This window comes from Scylla paramamosain, chromosome 22 (genome assembly GCF_035594125.1).
Source record: "Scylla paramamosain isolate STU-SP2022 chromosome 22, ASM3559412v1, whole genome shotgun sequence".
Classification (NCBI taxonomy): domain Eukaryota; kingdom Metazoa; phylum Arthropoda; class Malacostraca; order Decapoda; family Portunidae; genus Scylla; species Scylla paramamosain.
This window is the reverse complement of record NC_087172.1, coordinates 3,804,533-3,822,500: the sequence shown is the minus strand read 5'-3', so window position 1 is coordinate 3,822,500 and position 17,968 is coordinate 3,804,533. Positions and strand designations below refer to the sequence as shown.

The 17,968-nt window shown below is 41.2% G+C and overlaps 1 protein-coding gene across 4 annotated transcripts in view; it reads left to right on the top strand.

The window, feature by feature from the left end:
- LOC135111440 (nephrin-like) overlaps window positions 1-17,968 on the top strand; it is a 38,540-nt gene that overhangs the window by 15,383 nt on the left and 5,189 nt on the right. For 3 of the 4 annotated variants that reach the window (XM_064024731.1, XM_064024730.1, XM_064024732.1), the window contains exons 3-24: window positions 1,227-1,367; window positions 1,759-1,938; window positions 2,322-2,474; window positions 2,768-2,944; window positions 3,136-3,438; window positions 3,588-3,707; window positions 4,348-4,542; window positions 5,330-5,441; window positions 5,870-6,045; window positions 6,295-6,481; window positions 7,018-7,130; window positions 8,182-8,284; window positions 9,140-9,291; window positions 9,702-9,816; window positions 10,130-10,275; window positions 10,607-10,782; window positions 11,183-11,347; window positions 12,153-12,266; window positions 12,601-12,745; window positions 13,322-13,477; window positions 14,166-14,299; window positions 14,482-17,622. In XM_064024731.1, the coding sequence (XP_063880801.1) occupies window positions 1,227-1,367; window positions 1,759-1,938; window positions 2,322-2,474; window positions 2,768-2,944; window positions 3,136-3,438; window positions 3,588-3,707; window positions 4,348-4,542; window positions 5,330-5,441; window positions 5,870-6,045; window positions 6,295-6,481; window positions 7,018-7,130; window positions 8,182-8,284; window positions 9,140-9,291; window positions 9,702-9,816; window positions 10,130-10,275; window positions 10,607-10,782; window positions 11,183-11,347; window positions 12,153-12,266; window positions 12,601-12,745; window positions 13,322-13,477; window positions 14,166-14,299; window positions 14,482-16,932 (5,714 nt within the window). In that variant the 3' untranslated portion in view covers window positions 16,933-17,622. Of the gene's footprint in view, window positions 1-1,226; window positions 1,368-1,758; window positions 1,939-2,321; window positions 2,475-2,767; window positions 2,945-3,135; window positions 3,439-3,587; window positions 3,708-4,347; window positions 4,543-5,329; window positions 5,442-5,869; window positions 6,046-6,294; window positions 6,482-7,017; window positions 7,131-8,181; window positions 8,285-9,139; window positions 9,292-9,701; window positions 9,817-10,129; window positions 10,276-10,606; window positions 10,783-11,182; window positions 11,348-12,152; window positions 12,267-12,600; window positions 12,746-13,321; window positions 13,478-14,165; window positions 14,300-14,481; window positions 17,623-17,968 lie in introns of those variants that run through there. The other variant, XM_064024735.1, reaches the window with a different exon arrangement.

Below are 17,968 nucleotides of genomic sequence, written 5' to 3'. Positions count from 1 at the left end.
TGTCTTTGGTTCCCTTATCCAATGTTATGTACGTTCTGGTCCGCGAAACATGAACAAACACACACACACACACACACACACACACACACACACACACACACACACACATGCACACACACAGTAAGTTACCTATGTTCATTGTTATTATTATTATTATTATTATTATTATTATTATTATTATTATTATTATTATTATTATCATTATTATTATTATTACTACTATTATTATTATCGTTATTATTATCATTTTTATTATTTCAAATAGTATTACAATCAGTGTATCTTCACCCTCGTTTCCTCCTGGGTGTACAAGAAAATACAATGTAATGAAATGTTTAAAAAATGTTGTAAAAATGAAATGTTTAAAAAATGTGGTATCCTGAGACATCATTTTCAACAGTCGCAGGAAACGCGTTATTTCCGATGGCAAGCCGGTCGCTTATTTCCGGCGACAGGAAGATATTCGTTGAAAGTCTGTAATGAATGGACTCTGTATAATACATGATATCTTATCATTGTCATTATCATTACGTCATTATATTTAAGGGTATGATGTTGGACAAAAAATGTGTTCGTTTGATATGCCCTTCAAAAAGGCCCGACTATGTCCACACCAGTACACATAGTTGGGAAACAATGCTTGCACACTGTTTGCCAACAGTTTGGAAACATCTGTCCAAATACCTATACACTCATCCGTCCATCCATCCATCCATCCACTCATCCATCTATCCACTCATCCATCCACCCATCTATCCACTCATCCATCCACCCATCCATCCACCCATCTATCCACTCATCCACCCATCCATCCATCCATTTATCCATCCATCCATTCATCCATCTATGCACTCATCCATCCATGAAAATTGTTTCCAAATTATTTGCAAACTATTTTCAAATAGTTCGCAATTTTTTTTCCAAACAGTTTGCAGTTTGGAACATATGGGAAACACTTTGCAAAAATTTGAGAAATATTAAGGAACAGTTTAGAAACATTGTTTCCAAACAATAATTCCTGTTGTGGACAGACCTTTAGTTGTAATCACTTACTTGTAGTATACTGGATTTTAGTCAAGTCGTGTTGTCTTGTCTCCACGCCAGCTTTTTACCCTGTTTACTAGTCTCAAAGTTGTGTGTGTGTGTGTGTGTGTGTGTGTGTGTGTGTGTGTGTGTGTGTCACTAACAAATGACAGGAGACGCTGAGCTGTGTTTGTGCCTGGCAGCGTGTGGAGGCGACGGGTTCCAGCGGTTTCTGGTATCGCCGGAGAGCCAGGTGGCGCGGGAGGGGGACAACGTGGTGCTGCGCTGCATCATCGCCAACCAGCGCGGCAAAGTGCAGTGGACCAAGGACGGCTTCGCCCTGGGTCAGCACGCACGCCCTTCACTCTTCACTCGATCTGATAAACCACATTGTCATCAGTGTTATTGTCCTTCTGAAGTAGAATAGATGATTCTTTCCAAAATCTCTACTTTCTTCACTTATTCAATAGAGTACTCTTTGCGCTGTCAACGTAAATGTTGTTACATCTGTTGATCAGAATTATGGTTTACACCACGTGTCTAAGATCGCACTAGTACATTTTTTTCTTAAGCACAATGTGTTCACTGGTTAATATGAAATTCATCGAGAAAGGAGGATATACTAATGATTCCTTTCTACAGCTATCCCAAAAAGTACTGACACCATATATTGGGGCAACTGTACGAGTGACATACAGTATTTATCGCTTGTACTAGTTGAATCCAACCCTTCAGGCTTCCACCGCGATGTGCCAGGGTATCCCCGCTACTCCTACACCGGAGATGCCTCCAGGGGGCAGCACCACCTGGCCATCAGCAGCTTGTCCCTCTCAGACGCAGGGGAGTACCAGTGCCAGGTGGGGCCGACGCTTTCCAATCCTCCCATCTGGGCCGCAGCCAATCTCACTGTTGTGTGTAAGTATTCTGTTCAGGAAAAGATGTGACGACGCGTGATTATGAACTTCTTCATTTATGAGTCTTTTTTTTTTTATTTATTTTATCTTTTAGAAAATGCGTGCTTCGCTTGTCGTTTCTTCTACAGTAAGGTTCTAATGACATTTACTATTGCGTAGTTAAGACAAGTAAATGAAATGTGATAGTGAGAGGAAACTTGTGACGAAGCAGAATTACGTTATTACCAGTCGTTTTGGCTGTTACCTTTTTCAGAAAATGGTGACAACAGCCAGAAGGTTAGAGAGTGATGTAGCTGCTTCTGCTTCACTCCTCGTTTCTTCCCACCACATTCCATTCACATATGATACTGTACACCATCTCACTGTGACTCCTGCCTCCCCCAGTGCCCCCTAGCGGCATCAGTCTGGTGGGCCAGAGTGACGGCTCGGTAGTAGAGGTGGTTGCTGGTGCTTCCCTCACTCTTCGTTGCCGAGTGCCAGACGCCCGCCCGCCGCCCAGAATCCTGTGGTACCTGGACGAGAAGCAGTTACCGGCAGGTGGGATCAGGAAGAGTCTGGTATATATTGACAATTAAAAAAAAAAAATAATAATAATAATAATAATAATAATAATTGTAGTTGAAGACAGGCTTAAAGCTTTCTCAGGCTGGACACTTATGGGTCTATACAAGGAAAAGAAGGATGTTATACTCAAGACTCAGAATTCAGATTCCATCAATATTTTCTTGCACACTGGTGGAAGTAACTTATTAGAGAGGCGACAACATTGTTTAAGGTGTGTGTGCCATGTGGCCGTTCCCTCAGTCTAGCACTGCATTGTTTCTCCTCAGACCAGGTGGACTCCCAGGTGGTGCGATCGGTAATGCCCCACAGGTGGAGTGTGAGGAGCAGACTGACCCTGCAGCCTCGCACGCAGGACGACGGCGGGAGGGTGATCTGCCGCGTGCTGCATCCTGGCCTGGCGGGGGGCGGGTCCCTGGCCACCTCCATCATTCTGTCTGTCTTGCGTAAGTGTTCCTGGAAGCCTTACAGTAACAGAGCCGCACACACACACACACACACACACACACACACACACACACACACACACACACACACATACGTTACAAGTATTCGCCGTGCTACATAAGTTTCACTAAATAAAGTAACATTGAAAACTATATTAGCACGAGTCACATCATGCTAACGGTGCCCTCAGACCCACCTGGCCCACCTGCTATAAGCGGCATGGGGGAGGGAGACACGCTGCAGGCCGGTGAGCGCCGCAACGTGACGTGCACTTCTCTCGGTGGAAACCCTCGCCCCTCACTCATCTGGTACCGCGCTGGTCGTCTCCTCGATGATTCCTACAAACCAGTGGTGCAAGAGCGCAGTGTCCGTACCATAAACACCCTTGAGCTTCTGGCGACGGAGGCAGACGACGGGGTGGTGCTGGAGTGCCAGGCTGCCAGCGACCTGCTGCACCTCCCCCTCACCGCCAATGTCACGCTCTCCGTCTACTGTGAGTGGACTCCCTTCATCTGCTGCGAAATGTCCTTTGCAACGTCTGTTTGGCGACATTTGTCTCATCACGTTTCCTATCCATTGGATTATTTCCTGTTCATGCAGGAAAAAAAAATCACCAATGACTAAAGTTGATTTTGATTTTAGATGGACCGGCGGCTGTGAGAGTGAGCGGGCCGGCTCGGGCCGAGGAGGGCCAGTCAATAGCGCTGCGGTGCGAAACTTCACCCTCCAGTCCGCCAGCCTCCTTAGCCTGGCGGGTCAACGGTGAGTAGTGTGGGATGCGTTAGTCTTTCAGTAATCAGAGTATCGAAGCCAAGGGCCGAGGCAATGGACTGCTGTACTGGCAAAAATAGGCCCTTCATCGTAGCTATAAGCAAGTTATATATACCTGCAGCCTGACAGCTGCGGTGGACAGTGCTTCATAGGTGTAAGTGGATTCCTCAGGAATACACATGTAAACTAGTGACTTCAAGGTGATTTTTGTACTTATTTTGTGTGATTATTTGCTTACATTTTTGTAATAACAGTACTGACCATTATGATTCATTTAGATCGTTTTCATTATCGAATTATTAAATATCAAGATCTCTGGGTACATGTAAGACCAAGGGATGATGTAATTCTAGCTAGTGACTTGACAATCACGTGATCTCTGGGTACATGTAAGACCAAGGGATGATGTAATTCTAGCTAGTGACTTGACAATCACATGATGGCGCCCTCTTGGGTGTTGCTGTTGGCGCTCTAATTTGCTTGGGCGCTGTTTCTGGATATATTTACCATTCTTTTATCATCTTTTTCAATCTCAAGATGTTTTTTTTTTTCCTGCCTTTTTCTTTTTTTTTCATAGTAGAAAGACAGTAGAAAGACTTAGCTTATGTTCTGCGCTTATTTATCTACCCAGGTGAAGAAGTGGTGTCCCCCAATGCCGTGGTGAAGCGGGTGCCTTCGGGGGGCTGGGTGACGTCTTCCCGTCTGGAGTGGCAGGTGGAAGGGCCGTGGCAGGACAAGGCGCCCAGACAGCTGGCGGTGGAGTGTGAAGCCGAGCACCAGTCCCTGCCACACTCACCCCACCACACCCTCCTCATCACCCTCGTCAGTCAGTGCTCCCTCTTGCCCGTGTGTGTGTGTGTGTGTGTGTGTGTTAGCCATCCATAGGTGGCCAGCAGATTGTGCCCATCAAACTGAGATTTAATTTTTGCCTTATTGTAGCCATGATGCCTTTTTGTGAGTTTCGTCGTAGTAGACACCGAACAGCCACCCATGGGTGGCAGCACACCGACACGTATTACTCGTGGTGTTTAAGTGTATCCTGGTGCTCGGGTTGACTTCTTTGGATGTTTCAGTTAAAGTGATCCCTGTTTCGTGTTTGTTCAGCTGTAGCCTGTGAATGAACAGAATTCCAGTTTTCTTCTGTATATAGTCATTACATATACTCAGCTTGATTTAGGTTGAGCTGCAGTTTACTTATAATGATGCGTATCAACAAGATTCGAAAAGTGCATGCATGAAAAATACGCATGAAGTTATTTTGGAAGGAAATTTGCTGTGAATAGTTTATTTTGAACTATATATATATATATATATATATATATATATATATATATATATATATATATATATATATATATATATATATATATATATATATATATATATATATATATATATATATATATATGTGTGTGTGTGTGTGTGTGTGTGTGTGTGTGTGTGTGTGTGTGTGTGTGTGCTATCAATATTCTTCAAAGCATTTTTAACATAAAGCAGCCAATTTACCACAAATTGCACCAATTAAGGAAATGTATTTTTCTTCATATGCTTCACTCTACTGGAATGATTTACACAGCCAGAAGCCTTGACCTGTTCCAGTGTCCCTCCCACAGAGCCAGCAGGGGCGCCAATGCTGGGAGGCAAGGTGCTGCAGCCTGTGATGGCGGGCAGCTCAGCAGAGGTGACCTGTGCCAGCCCTCACAGTCTTCCTCAAACCTCCATCAGGTGAGTCACACACCTTGATTTTCACTGTAACAGAATCAATTGAAAGATTTTTTTGGTACTATCCATTATTGCTTGTTACAGACAAATGTAGGTGTACTAGTACAATTCATAAGATAATTAAATTTCTTATTTCATATGAGCTCAGTTTGTTAAGAAATTTGTATATATATATATATATATATATATATATATATATATATATATATATATATATATATATATATATATATATATATATATATATATATCACCTGATAAATAACATATATAATCTTTATTAACTTGTATACCAAGAGTAACTATTTATTCCTTGATAGTGTCATTTTTATTAGAATGTACAAACTTCAGAAATGTTGTTCAAGAAGTGAGTGTTTGGGGTATCAAATCTAATACAACAAAGCTGATGAAAGCTGAATCTGTCTGGACAGGATTTACCACGCAGGGAAGATAGTGCCCACCAGGAAGGAGCACACGCCAGCTGTGACTCAGGCCAGGGGGAGAGTGAGGGTGGACCCGCCTGATAATGGATCCATGGTTAGGTGTGAGGTGATCAGCCCAGCCAGCACCAAGCCTAAAGTCACCTCATCCAGGCTTTCTGTCCTGTGTAAGGAAAGAAATATTAAATCTGCATTATATATTGTATGTAATTTCACTTGCATTTTGTTGTATAATTCTGCCATGTGAATTTATGTATGCACTATGGATGTGTGGCCCATTTCTCTGGTGGATTTTTTTCTCAATCAATAGAAGGGATATTTTCAGATGAAATAGGAAGCTGCGTGGTAGATGCTCCAAACAAAACTGAAGACAAATTTTGTACCCTGTCACATTTTCCTGTCCTGCCCTGTAACAGTTCCTGCGAGGGAGCTGATGGGATCCATGGAGCCGGAAGTGGCAGCAGAAGGGTCTCGTGTCACACTCACCTGCCTCACCTCCTCCAGCAATCCTCCAGCCAACCTCACCTGGACAGCCCAAGGCTCCCTGCCTCCTATGGCCACCACCACTACCTCTCCTGCTGCTTTTGGAGGCACCAGCACCAGGTGGGTGATAGGAGCAAGTATTGACATTTTTTTATGCTAAGGCCAGACACAATGTATTATTTATGAGAGAGAGAGAGAGAGAGAGAGAGAGAGAGAGAGAGAGAGAGAGAGAGAGAGAGAGAGAGAGAGAGAGAGAGAGAGAGAGCCTGTTCAATATACTGCTCCAAAAATTTTAATTTTAGGATGAGTTACCAAAAGTAGCCCAGTTTATTTTTGGAGGTGTCTTGATACTCCTCTTAAGAAAATCAAGTCACAGGAAGGAGAAAATAAAGAAAAAACAAACATAGAAAATCCAATTGTTTACCAGTGAAAAGAATGAAAGAATTAAGATGTATACTAGTTTGAAGTAGTGACATGCACAGAACAAGGGTGAGAATGAACATAAAATCTTTTACTGTAAGGTCATGGAAGGAGGGTAGGCATGCAGTCAGCATGATAGAAAACAAAATAAAAAAAATTGTACGTGTAAGGGTTGTGTAAATTATAGTGTATCTCTACAAGTGGTCTTTAGATTGTTGTTATCTGTGACATTTCAGGTCAGAAGTGCTGATGGTGGTTCAGGCTGAGGACCATGAGAGGCGTCTGACATGTGAGGCAAACAACGGCCTCGGCTCACCCCTTCAGAAGAGCTTTGTTCTTAATGTCCTGCGTAAGTATGGAGGTGATGAGAAATACAACAGGTTGTGAAGGTCAGCACATTGGTGAAGCTATTGAAGTTGAGGGAAATGTAAAAATCTAAAACTTTGTTTGACTGAAGAACATGTACTAAATTGAAGGGTCAGGATCTCTCAAGTTGATTCTGTAAAGGAAGTGACAAGGTGGCCCTACTGACCCTACTGCCATTACGGTAGAGGATTTAGATAGTCCTGGATTGTTAACATAAGTCCACATCGAGCTGGATATTGCAGGCAGAAAAGTCTTTAACCAGAGCATTGTCTGTGGGTATCTGTGAATTATGTTTTTTCATTGTTCTTGAAGTAGGATTATTTTTTTTTAATTGCTAAAAATCTGTTACTGGGTTTTACACAATTAATTTTGCTTACTCCATTAATTTAAAAAAAATGTTTATCATCTATTTATACACATACTAGAAATTCCTACCAAAATTGTTATATTGTGTCTGTGGTCAGATTTTTCTTAGAATTTGAAAACTCTCTAAAAACACTGAATACTTTTTTTTTAGCATCAGTGTATTTATTGTATTATGAACTTATATTTATATAAAAAGTAGTAATTATGCATTATTTCGTAAATAGTTAAAATTTGATGGAAGAATTTGAGAGAAGCTGGAAAAAACTTTTCAGGTTATTTGGTTTGCAACAAGTGACTGTCCTAAACAAGACAAATTCAATGATAAGAAACAATTTACACACTTCACTAAGAAACAGGTTCACACAAACTGCTGAACTTTTACCTCAGTCATCTCAAAATTGTCTTCATTGACTCACTCTTCAGCCATGGGGCACCTCATCAAGGATGAAGAAATTGCATTATTGAGAAAGTAGATAATACACAGAGCAAAAGTGCAATTAAATGGAATAAATTCCCAACACTCATACTGTGTACTTTCCAGTGTGTATATGCTGGCATTATATATGTTGATAATAGAACTTGAATATATATTACTAGGATTTGTGGTTTAACAGTAAAGTTGCCAAACAGTATTCTTGAGAGATACTCACAATATGTTCCTTCAACAGATGCTCCAGTGTGGCGAGAGAAGCTGTCTGAACAGATCAGTGTCTGGGAAGGCTCAGACGTCTCCATCACAGCCAGTGCCACAGCTAATCCGGGTCCTGTCAGGTGAGATGGCACGGCTTCCACTGCTCTGCCAATGTATATTTAGATCTTCACACAAAGATGTACTGCTTTATTATTTATGTTTGTTAAATGTAAAAAAAGAAATTTAGGTTCCATATGGAGTACTGGAATAAATCACTGATTTCAAGTCATTTGATATTGTGATTAATGAATTTTATCTACTATGGGGCTTGTTCCTTGAAATTGTTAATGTGGTGACTAACAAAAGAATCCATTTGTGCCTGTCCATACACTCACTCTTTCATAGTTCATCTTCTCCTCAGACTCCTGACACTCATCTCTCTCAGCTAGTGCAACACGGTTTTTCCATTTTCACAAAGCTCTTCCTCTCACGCACACAGCATTCAATCAACTTTTGTATATTCTTGTTATGTTCCTTTATCATTACCTAATTACATAGTGCTTTTGTCTCCTACCCTATTCACAATATTATATTGTTTTATTGGTTTATCAAATCATTTGAATGGCACCTCTCTTTAATCATCCATCCCTCAAAAAATCTGCTGTATTACTCCAGTGCGGATGATTTGCCCAAAGACTGAGAACTGCTGCTTTAGTAGGATACTGAGTCCATCTTGCTTGGGAGAGAGTTATTTTGTATCACAAAGGAAGTAAGAGGACTATTATAGGCTACTCTAAGAAAAAAATGCATTTCCAGCCATTTATAGCTTTTATCAGTCTTCAGTTTTCTGCAGAGTGCAGAGTAGAGTGTAGAGTGCCTGTTGGAGCAGTCAGCCTTATTCAACTTCTTTTGTAACTTCTTTGCCCAATGCAGCTCTGATGTCTGTACTAAAGTACCTCAGTGAACATGACAAGAGTTCTCACTCCACCCGATAGGTACTGGTGGCGTCGTGGGGAGGAGACCCTGGTTGGGGCAGGAGGGACTTTGCGTCTTGGGTCAGCCACCAAGAGCATGGCAGGGAATTATTCCATCAGTGCTTACAGTCAGAGGGGAGCCATCAATACCTCTTTCTTTCTGAACATACAGTGTGAGTTTTGTTACCTGGGGTGTGATCCTGCATGTTGTATTTTTTTTTATTATGACATGTAATTATTTTTATTGTTAATGTTATTTGTCAGTGATTGGATAATTTTTTTTCTGTTCTCTGAAAGAATGCCCTCTTTATGGAGATATCAGACTAGTGTATAGATGGAAGGATTATTATAAAGAACAGGAGATTCAGCATCAATATTTGCTGTGTTCCAGCATTCACTACAAGGCTTTCAGCTACCAATTACTCTGCATTAATTCTTAAACCACTGTACAGTGTCAGTATCATGAATCTTTCAATTAATCTCATATACTTAAAGACTCAATTGTGTTTTCCACTTAGGGAATTTGATCGGTGATATTCCTAAGTAAAGAGCAAAATGGCAATTGTTTCTGCCTTTCTCCCAGATGGACCAGACAGTGTGATGGCACCTGATGAAGTGACAGTGAGTGAAGGGGATGCTGTTGAGGTGCGGTGCTCAGCCTCAGGCAACCCCTTACCTTCCCTCACCTGGATGGCAGGGTGAGTGTGCCACTGCCATACAGTTAGCAAGTTGCTCTACTGTGCTAACTTTTTGCTACAATATTTTCTTTTTTGGTATTTTGTTAGCTATAAATTTTTTGCTATAGAATTCCTTAATTCGAGAAAATGTATGTGAAGAAACACCAGGTGTATTAATATCTAGTAATAGGGGATTTATAATAGTGCTAATAAATATCATTGTTTGATGACTTTATTTGAGATATATCTTTTATACTAGAGTAAAATTGTATGTATGGAGTCTTAGTACAATATTAAATCCTCCACCTTAAATTAAATGCCTTGTTGGCACCAGGAACCAGAGTGTTGGCTCAGGCGTTGGTGTTGCCCGGCTGGTGCTGCGGTCGGCCCAGAGGGAGGACACCGGGCTCTACACCTGTCAGGCGTCTGGCAACCTCCCATCACGCTCCCAGTCTGTGCCCACCAAACTCATCGTTACACGTATGAATGCTTACAAACACTCTGCTTTTTGGACATAGAAATTACTATGACTTACAAATGTCTGAGTCAGTTTTTCAAACTAATGAATTAAATATTTTTGCCTTTTGTTAAAATTTATGAGTGCTTCATTAGCATCTACAACTAATAATACAAATAAATATATACTTACCTAACTGAAGAAATATTGAAAAGGCAATAAATGGAAAAAATTGAAATTTGGAATAATCCTGATTTATAAATTTTCAATTTAAAATGTATTTTTAAGGAAAATAACTAGTTTAGAATCTATAATTCTTCTGTAGTTGACGGTTTTACTTTACTGTCTGTTCAGAGCCTGTGTCAGTGAGTGAAGACAATGATAAGGTAAAGGGCTCCTGGGCATCTCTGGGAGGGAAGGGCCAGCTGGTGTGCCAGGTGAGGGCAGCACCAGCACCCACCTTCCTCTGGACCACTCATAAGGGGACGAAGATCCAGAGCGGTGAGAAGTACCATGTTCACAAGCCGGTGGTGAGTGGCGCCTTGGACTGACGTGGAAATATGTTAATGCTCATTTCTCTCAATTTCTATACTTATTTTGTTTATTAGTTACCTATTTGTCATGGTATTACACTTTCCTTAAGAAATGTTCTGAATTTGACATCACCCTTTTCAGGTATACTTTTTATTTTTATTATTATTATTTTTTTTTTTTAATCATGCCTTGCAATATTTTTAAATTTAATTTTCTTGTATTAATGCAGCACTTAACTTACATTATGCTGGCACATCAAACTACAATGCCATATAGATCTTTGTTCCTTAGATTACATGGAACTCAGAATGATCATCAGTCTTAATAAGATATCATGATCTTATCATTTTGTCTGGCTAGCAAACATCACATCTCACTCCCTCCTCTGTGGTGCAGGAAGTGGATGGCCTGGTGACGTGGTCCTCTGTACTGGAGGTGCTTGATGTGTCCCCTCAAGACTACCAGCCCTACCACTGCTCAGCCACCAACCCCCTTGGCTCGGGCTCCACTGTCCTTACACTCAGGCCTCCTTCACGGCCCTTCCCTCCCACAAATCTCACAGTACTGAATGCTAAGTGTACTGTGTAGTCATGAGGGTGTTGATGTCAATAAATTACCATTCTCATTTCCCCTGGTTACCCTCTATTTGTCATCTATTTCTGTACTTTCTTCACTTCTAATTAGCTTTCATTACCTTGTCTCTGTCATCTTTGTTTTCTTGAGTTATAGTAAGCTTACATTCTGCTCCTACAAGAGGTTATCTCCTTCATTCTTTTAAACATTTGTAGATTTACAAAGAAGCAAAAGGCCAACTTCCATAATCTAATTTTGCTTTTTTCATTAGTTCTGCATCCTTCCATCCATATGTTTCAGTCTTTGATGGTGTATAGGATGTAAAAATCTCACAACCTTCATTGCTTCTTACACAGTGATCCACATCTTTTTATATCCAGTCTGCTGCATCTCTTATACCACTCCCACTCTCAGCTTCTTTAGTATTTTAAAATTCTATTACAATATTGTTATTTCCATATCACAGTAAGTGAAACAATATAACATCCAGTACCAGAAACTAGATAAAGTTGATATAGTAAATATATGTTTTCATTATTGATTTTACATTTTACAGCTGCAGCCTATCTCTGTTTGACATGTGTTGCTAAGAAACTCCTTCAGCTGGATAGCATTGACTGCTTTTATTTTCTTATGACCCATTTGTCTCATGTACTTCAGCGCTCAGCACTTTAAAATGATTTAATTCATGTAGGAACAGACTTGTCTGCATGGAAATTATTTGAGGTCATCACGCTGCAGCTTTTCTCATTTGGTAATTCATATCCCCCCTCACAGCTTCTCTCTTGTGCAGGTGATCAGTGTGAGCAATGTGTCTGTGGTGTTGGGCTGGAGTCCCAACCTCACTGGCAGTCGTCCTCTGGGCTACACAGTCAAGTATTACCCCACTGGCACAACTACATTTCAGGTGTGTATTTCTTGTCTCATCTGTTTAATTGTGTCATTGCATTAATGCACCAAGGAGTTATATGGTATTGTTTAATCAGCCTGTAATTCTAGAACTATGTGATGTCATGGCAGTAAGAGTGTTTTTTGTTTCTTAAAAAGCTCATTATGTGGAAGGAGAGAGAAAAGTTCTGGAATGATGATGAGTGTGCAGTTTTGGAGTGAGTGTAGCATTGCAGGAGGGATGTAGCAACTAGATCTGGAGTATTTCCTTGGTATTATTTTATATCATCTGATGAAACTTACACAGTCCATCATTGTGTGTCACCATGGAATTAATTGCCATTCACCATCAGTATGAGGAAGTTCCTAACGGCAGCAGCACTGGGGTGGAAGTGGGAGGCCTGACACCCGAGGTAGAGTACAGCCTCACTGCTCAGGCCAAGAACAACCAGGGCCGCTCAGACTACGTCACACCTCCAATCATTGTCACCACCTTAGGTTAGTTGAGACTGTTTTAGGATGTCTTGAAATATAACAGAGGTTATCAGTAAATCTGAGATATTTCAGTTTTGCAAAATTGGTACATTTCATTGAAGAAAATACAAATAATCAGCTTGAAAGAGGCTCCTTTGGAGAAATAGAAATAGAAAGTATATGTAACTGGTCACCACATTTGTTGGTATGAGTGAGACCAGGAGGTTATTGGATTCATGTAAATATGTTGCAGTGCCCAGATGTGTACTCATATCATATCAAGTTTATTTTCATGGTGATTCCAAATTTCAATTAATTACCTCATTAGATTAGAAATTATTTAAATTTCTACTACTGCTGTTGAGCTAATAAGTTTGGGAGACCCATTTGTTGAAACTGGAATGTAGAAAATGTAATGAACTATTTATCATAATTGATTGATTTTAAATACTATTGTTGGTTTATTAATTATATCTTGTACTGCTGAGCATGACAATAAAATATTAGACATTACCTAGAAAGCAGTATCTTAGAAGGAGGATTATATTAAGTAATACATAATCTACAATAGTTGTTTGAATAATAGTCTTATTACATCAGCAGGAGGAGGGGAAGGTGTGGAGGGGAGGGAGGAGAGGCATGTCACCAGTTTCTTGTTGCTGGTGATCATCATGTCTGTGTTTGGCCTCTTGGTGCTGAACGTTGCTGCCATACTTTGCTTCCTCCGTCACCGCAAGAAGAAGAGTTCCTTGAGAGGTGAGCTGATGAGTTGTAGGAGTGAAGAAATTGTCCTCTTATGATATATTAGCACAATGCCCTTGGCATGCTCAGAGCAGGATGATAAGACCACTTTAACTTGATGTGTTGATTTAACCAGTTGAAACCATAGAATGCAAAAAAAGTACATATTCATAAATAAATTAATACCTAAGAGAAACACAGAATTATGCCACTTCATACAATTCTCTGAAAATACATGACAAATATTATATTATACTGAGCAGACCTACTTGATTGAGAAACCCACATGTTGACAGGTCTTCAGACCATTGTTTTATTTGTTTATTTATTTATTTATTTTTTATTATTATTAATTTTTTTTTTTTTTTGTAGTTTTTGGTAACCATATTTGTTTATTTGACCTCCATTGACACTGGAAAGATTGGATTTAATAGGTTAGCATAACATCTTCCTCTCCTTTGGGTTACATTCTCTCTCTCTCTCTCTCTCTCTCTCTCTCTCTCTCTCTCTCTCTCTCTCTCTCTCTCTCTCTCTCTCTCTCTCTCTCTCTCTCTCTCTCTCTCTCTCTCTCTCTCTCTCTCTCTCTCTCTCTCTCTCTCTCTCTCTCTCTCTCTCTCTCTCTCTCTCTCTCTCTCTCTCTCTCTCTCTCTCTCTCTCTCTCTCTCTCTCTCTGTGTCTACAGCACCACTGCTTTCCCTTGCAGGTGTGCATTCCACCAAAGCCACTGCAGCCACTCCATTGGGTAACACTGCCTCCAGTCCTGACCACCACAACCATCACAACCAAGTCCTCCTCACTCTTAGCAGTCTATCTAGAAGGAAAAAGAAAAAATCCAAGGTAGTACTCCTCTGTATTTTCTTGTTAAAAAGATGATGTATAGATACAGATTTTATTGTCACAGTTAGTCTCTACAGCTCTTGGGTTTTATTTTTTATTTATTTGTTTGATCTTTTTTACCTGTTTGAAGAGATTACTGGTAATTAGTCACTCTTTGAAACATGTTTCCTACTATTTTCCAGGACCACACAAGACAGGGCAGTGGTAAAAGAACCAGCGTGATACCTCTGCCTTCCCCGTCATCCCAGAGACACAGGATGATACATTTTGGCAAGTTCACAAAACATGCTGCAGTTTCTAACAAAAGCAGTTCATCATTTATACACAATGGCAGAATACCAAGACCACCTCCTGCTCAACAGCAAAATAACAAGAGCACTTCACACACTGCCCAGGGCCTGTCACCAGACAGTAGTAAACCTCCTAGACATAAGAAGCAAGTAACTCGAAATTCAGGTGCACAAGAGTCACATTCTCTCCTTGTAGCGCATAGCCAAGAGAAAATAGTCTCATCTAAACAAGAACAACCTCAGAGTGAGCATGACCAGCTGTCACAAGACCAGCTGTCTCAATCCTCACATGAAAGTACACAAACTGCAATCTTCTGTGAGGACAGCATCCCAGTATCACCAAACAGTACTGAACTAGAAGGACATTTACAAATCTTAGAGGAACAGACGACTCAGGGAAGCATAGATCAGCTTACTGAGGAAATGAAACAGTTTTTCCAGAACAGAGCAACACACTACTTGCATTCAGGTGCAGGATCCAGTAGGAGCCTTGATTATATTGATTTAGATCATTGTCCTGGAATGGTGACAGATTCTAAGAGGGTATCTGATCAGCAAGAAGGCCAAAGAAACACAGAAACTCTCACCTCAGATGAGACATCTACTAGCTCAGAATGTCAACCAAGTTTAGACCCAGGCCCTTCATCTCGCATGCCACAAGAAACATCAGCATCTTACTACCAGCAAGAAGAAATTCAGATTGTGCCTGCACCACCAAAAGATATAACTCAGGTTTATCCTCCACCAGCAACAACTCCACATCACTGGCCTCCACCTACCTCACTAACCCACATCCAGCAACACAGAATGCACACAGCTTCACCCAGCAGAGGAAGAATAGGACACAAGCCTCCTGAGCCACCAGCAAAGCCCAAGCAACAAAGAATAGTGTCACATTCACCCATCATGTCTAGACAGAAGGATAGAGCTTCTGCATCACCACCCAGCGTGAGGCATCGCAGGACACCGTCACAGTCACCAGCCAGAGCCATTCATACTTCAAGTCCTGAGATACCAGTCAGTGTCAGTCATCACATAGTTTCCTCTCAGTCACCATTAATATCCAGTCATCACATGAGACCACCAGAGTCACCAGTTAGGTCCAGCCACCACTTGGCTTCTTCTGAGTTGCCAGTAAGGTACAGTCGTGTGAGTCGTTCAGAGTCTCCAGAGGTAATCAGGCGTCAGTATAGAACATCATCTGCATCACCAGTAAGGAGTGTCTATCATGTGAATCTTTCTGAGGCACTAGCCAAGAAGACAAGGAGGAATTCTGAGTCACTACACAGGGCAGCCGATCTTTTGGGAACACCAAAGTCACCAGTAACCAAAGAGACAAGTGATTCTGTGTCTTCCAAAACACTAGTCAGGTCTAGACATCTGCTAGAAGAGTCATCAACAAGAGATGTACAACACCAGAGGCAGTCTTTATCACCAGTTAGGTACAGGGAGTATCACAGGGCACCACCCGAGTCACCAGGTGGTGGGAAGAGGTATAACTTACCATCCACTCCCCTAACAAGGTCTTATCAACAAAAGCAGGCACCCATTGTACCCATAAAGAAGCATTCTGCCCAAACACTGCAAGAATCACCATCAAGGCATCAGCACCAGCATCCACAATCACCAGTCCAGCCTCAGATCATCCATCACTCCTCAGCCACCTCACCACTCTTGCATAGTTCACCTCTGACACACCAAAATCCAAAACCTAAGCCAGCCTCTCCAAAATCAAGTGAAGCTGATCTTTTATCAGTTGAACTCAACACCGGTACTCATTCTGTTTCATTTTCACCTGCACAGTCAAATGCTCTCCATCCTCCACTTACCTCTACAAATTCTGGTCGACACCTTCCACCAACCCCACCGCGATCCAAGAAACCACGGCCATTACCTTTCATTTCGTCTTCCCAAACCACTCTGATGCAACCCTCATCTGTACTTCAGAGGAGTCCAGTAACTCGTCAGATATCGCCTGAAGAAATGTCTACATCATTTGTATTGCAGGAGACTCACAAAGGTGAAGATAAGCATCATGTTTCTGCTTCTGCCTCATCAAAATCTGTCAGTGGAGCAATAGATCATGAAAGTAGAATTAAGTTTAGAGAAATGGTAAAGGGCTTTCCTGGTTCTCCTAGTACAGTTCGTAGGAAAGATGTCAGACAGGGGACAATCACAACAGAAAAAAGTGAAAGAGGACAAAGCCCTAAGAATGCAAGAACCATTGTCTCTCAGTTTGCTTCTACCAACAGTCCAATTGCCACCAGTTCACCTCTTACTAACAGGCGCCGCACAAGGTTTCCAGATGATTTTCTTTGGCAGAGCACTTCTGGAAAATTATGAAATGCTTGTGTTTGAATGTGTTAAGTGAAGTTTACTTTTGAACCTTTCCAACCCAGTTTTTATTGGTAGAACTGGATAAATCACTTGAGAAAGACTGAAAATGTTCAGTATTAATTTTGACTCAAAATAATTATACAATGATTTTGTCTCAGTATGGTGGGAGTGAGAGATCTGAAAAGGGCAGAGTGACTGAGTGCTGTATTTTGATTTCCCCTAGCTATAAACAGCAGTCTGTTGCAAACTACATTCAGCACACAGTAATGTGACTGAGGACTGAGTCAACATGTGACAATGTGGGTGATGGAAACAGATTCAGTCGTGCATTTGTCTGGTGACATATTTGTCTGGTGACATGGGCAAGGAAGACAGTTTGGTTGTGTGAGGATTGATCATGGCAATCCACTGTAAGATGTGTTAAGACAAGTGGAAAGGAAGAAAGTAAGAGAAGCATTCAGGAGGCCAGAGTGAGAGCAACAGAAAAAAAAACCTCAGTGGATAAAGAAAACTGGAGGGAGAAGATACACACATGATGTCCATCCTGGTCATCTGGGGAGTGGTGAAAGTCCAAAAGAAGGAAGGGAGGTCTTAGCATTGTGGCAGTCTAAGTCTAGCAAGGGAGCCAACATTGTAAGCTGAATCAGTGACCTGGAGTGTGCTGAAAGATGCTGGTGCAGCCTTGATTCCAATGAGGTAAGCAATAAGCATCCTTTTTCCCTCTTGGTCAGTAGTTCCAAGCCCTCTCTGGTTCATTACCTGATTTTTTTTTTATTATATGTGAGTGCCACTGACCAAGGGCAACAAAAATTTGAATAAAAAAAAAAAGGCACACTTAAATGCCAGTCCCCAGAGCAATGACAGTAAGAATGATCAAATAGTAGAGGGTGTCTTGAAACCACCTTGAAAAAGTTCAGTAGTAGGAAAGAGGAAATACAGAAGTAGGTAGGGAGTCCCTGAGTATACCAGATTTAAAGGGGTACATTATCTTGATCCCTATTCAAGGCATTCACATTACCTCTCCCCCCCAAAAAAAAAGTTT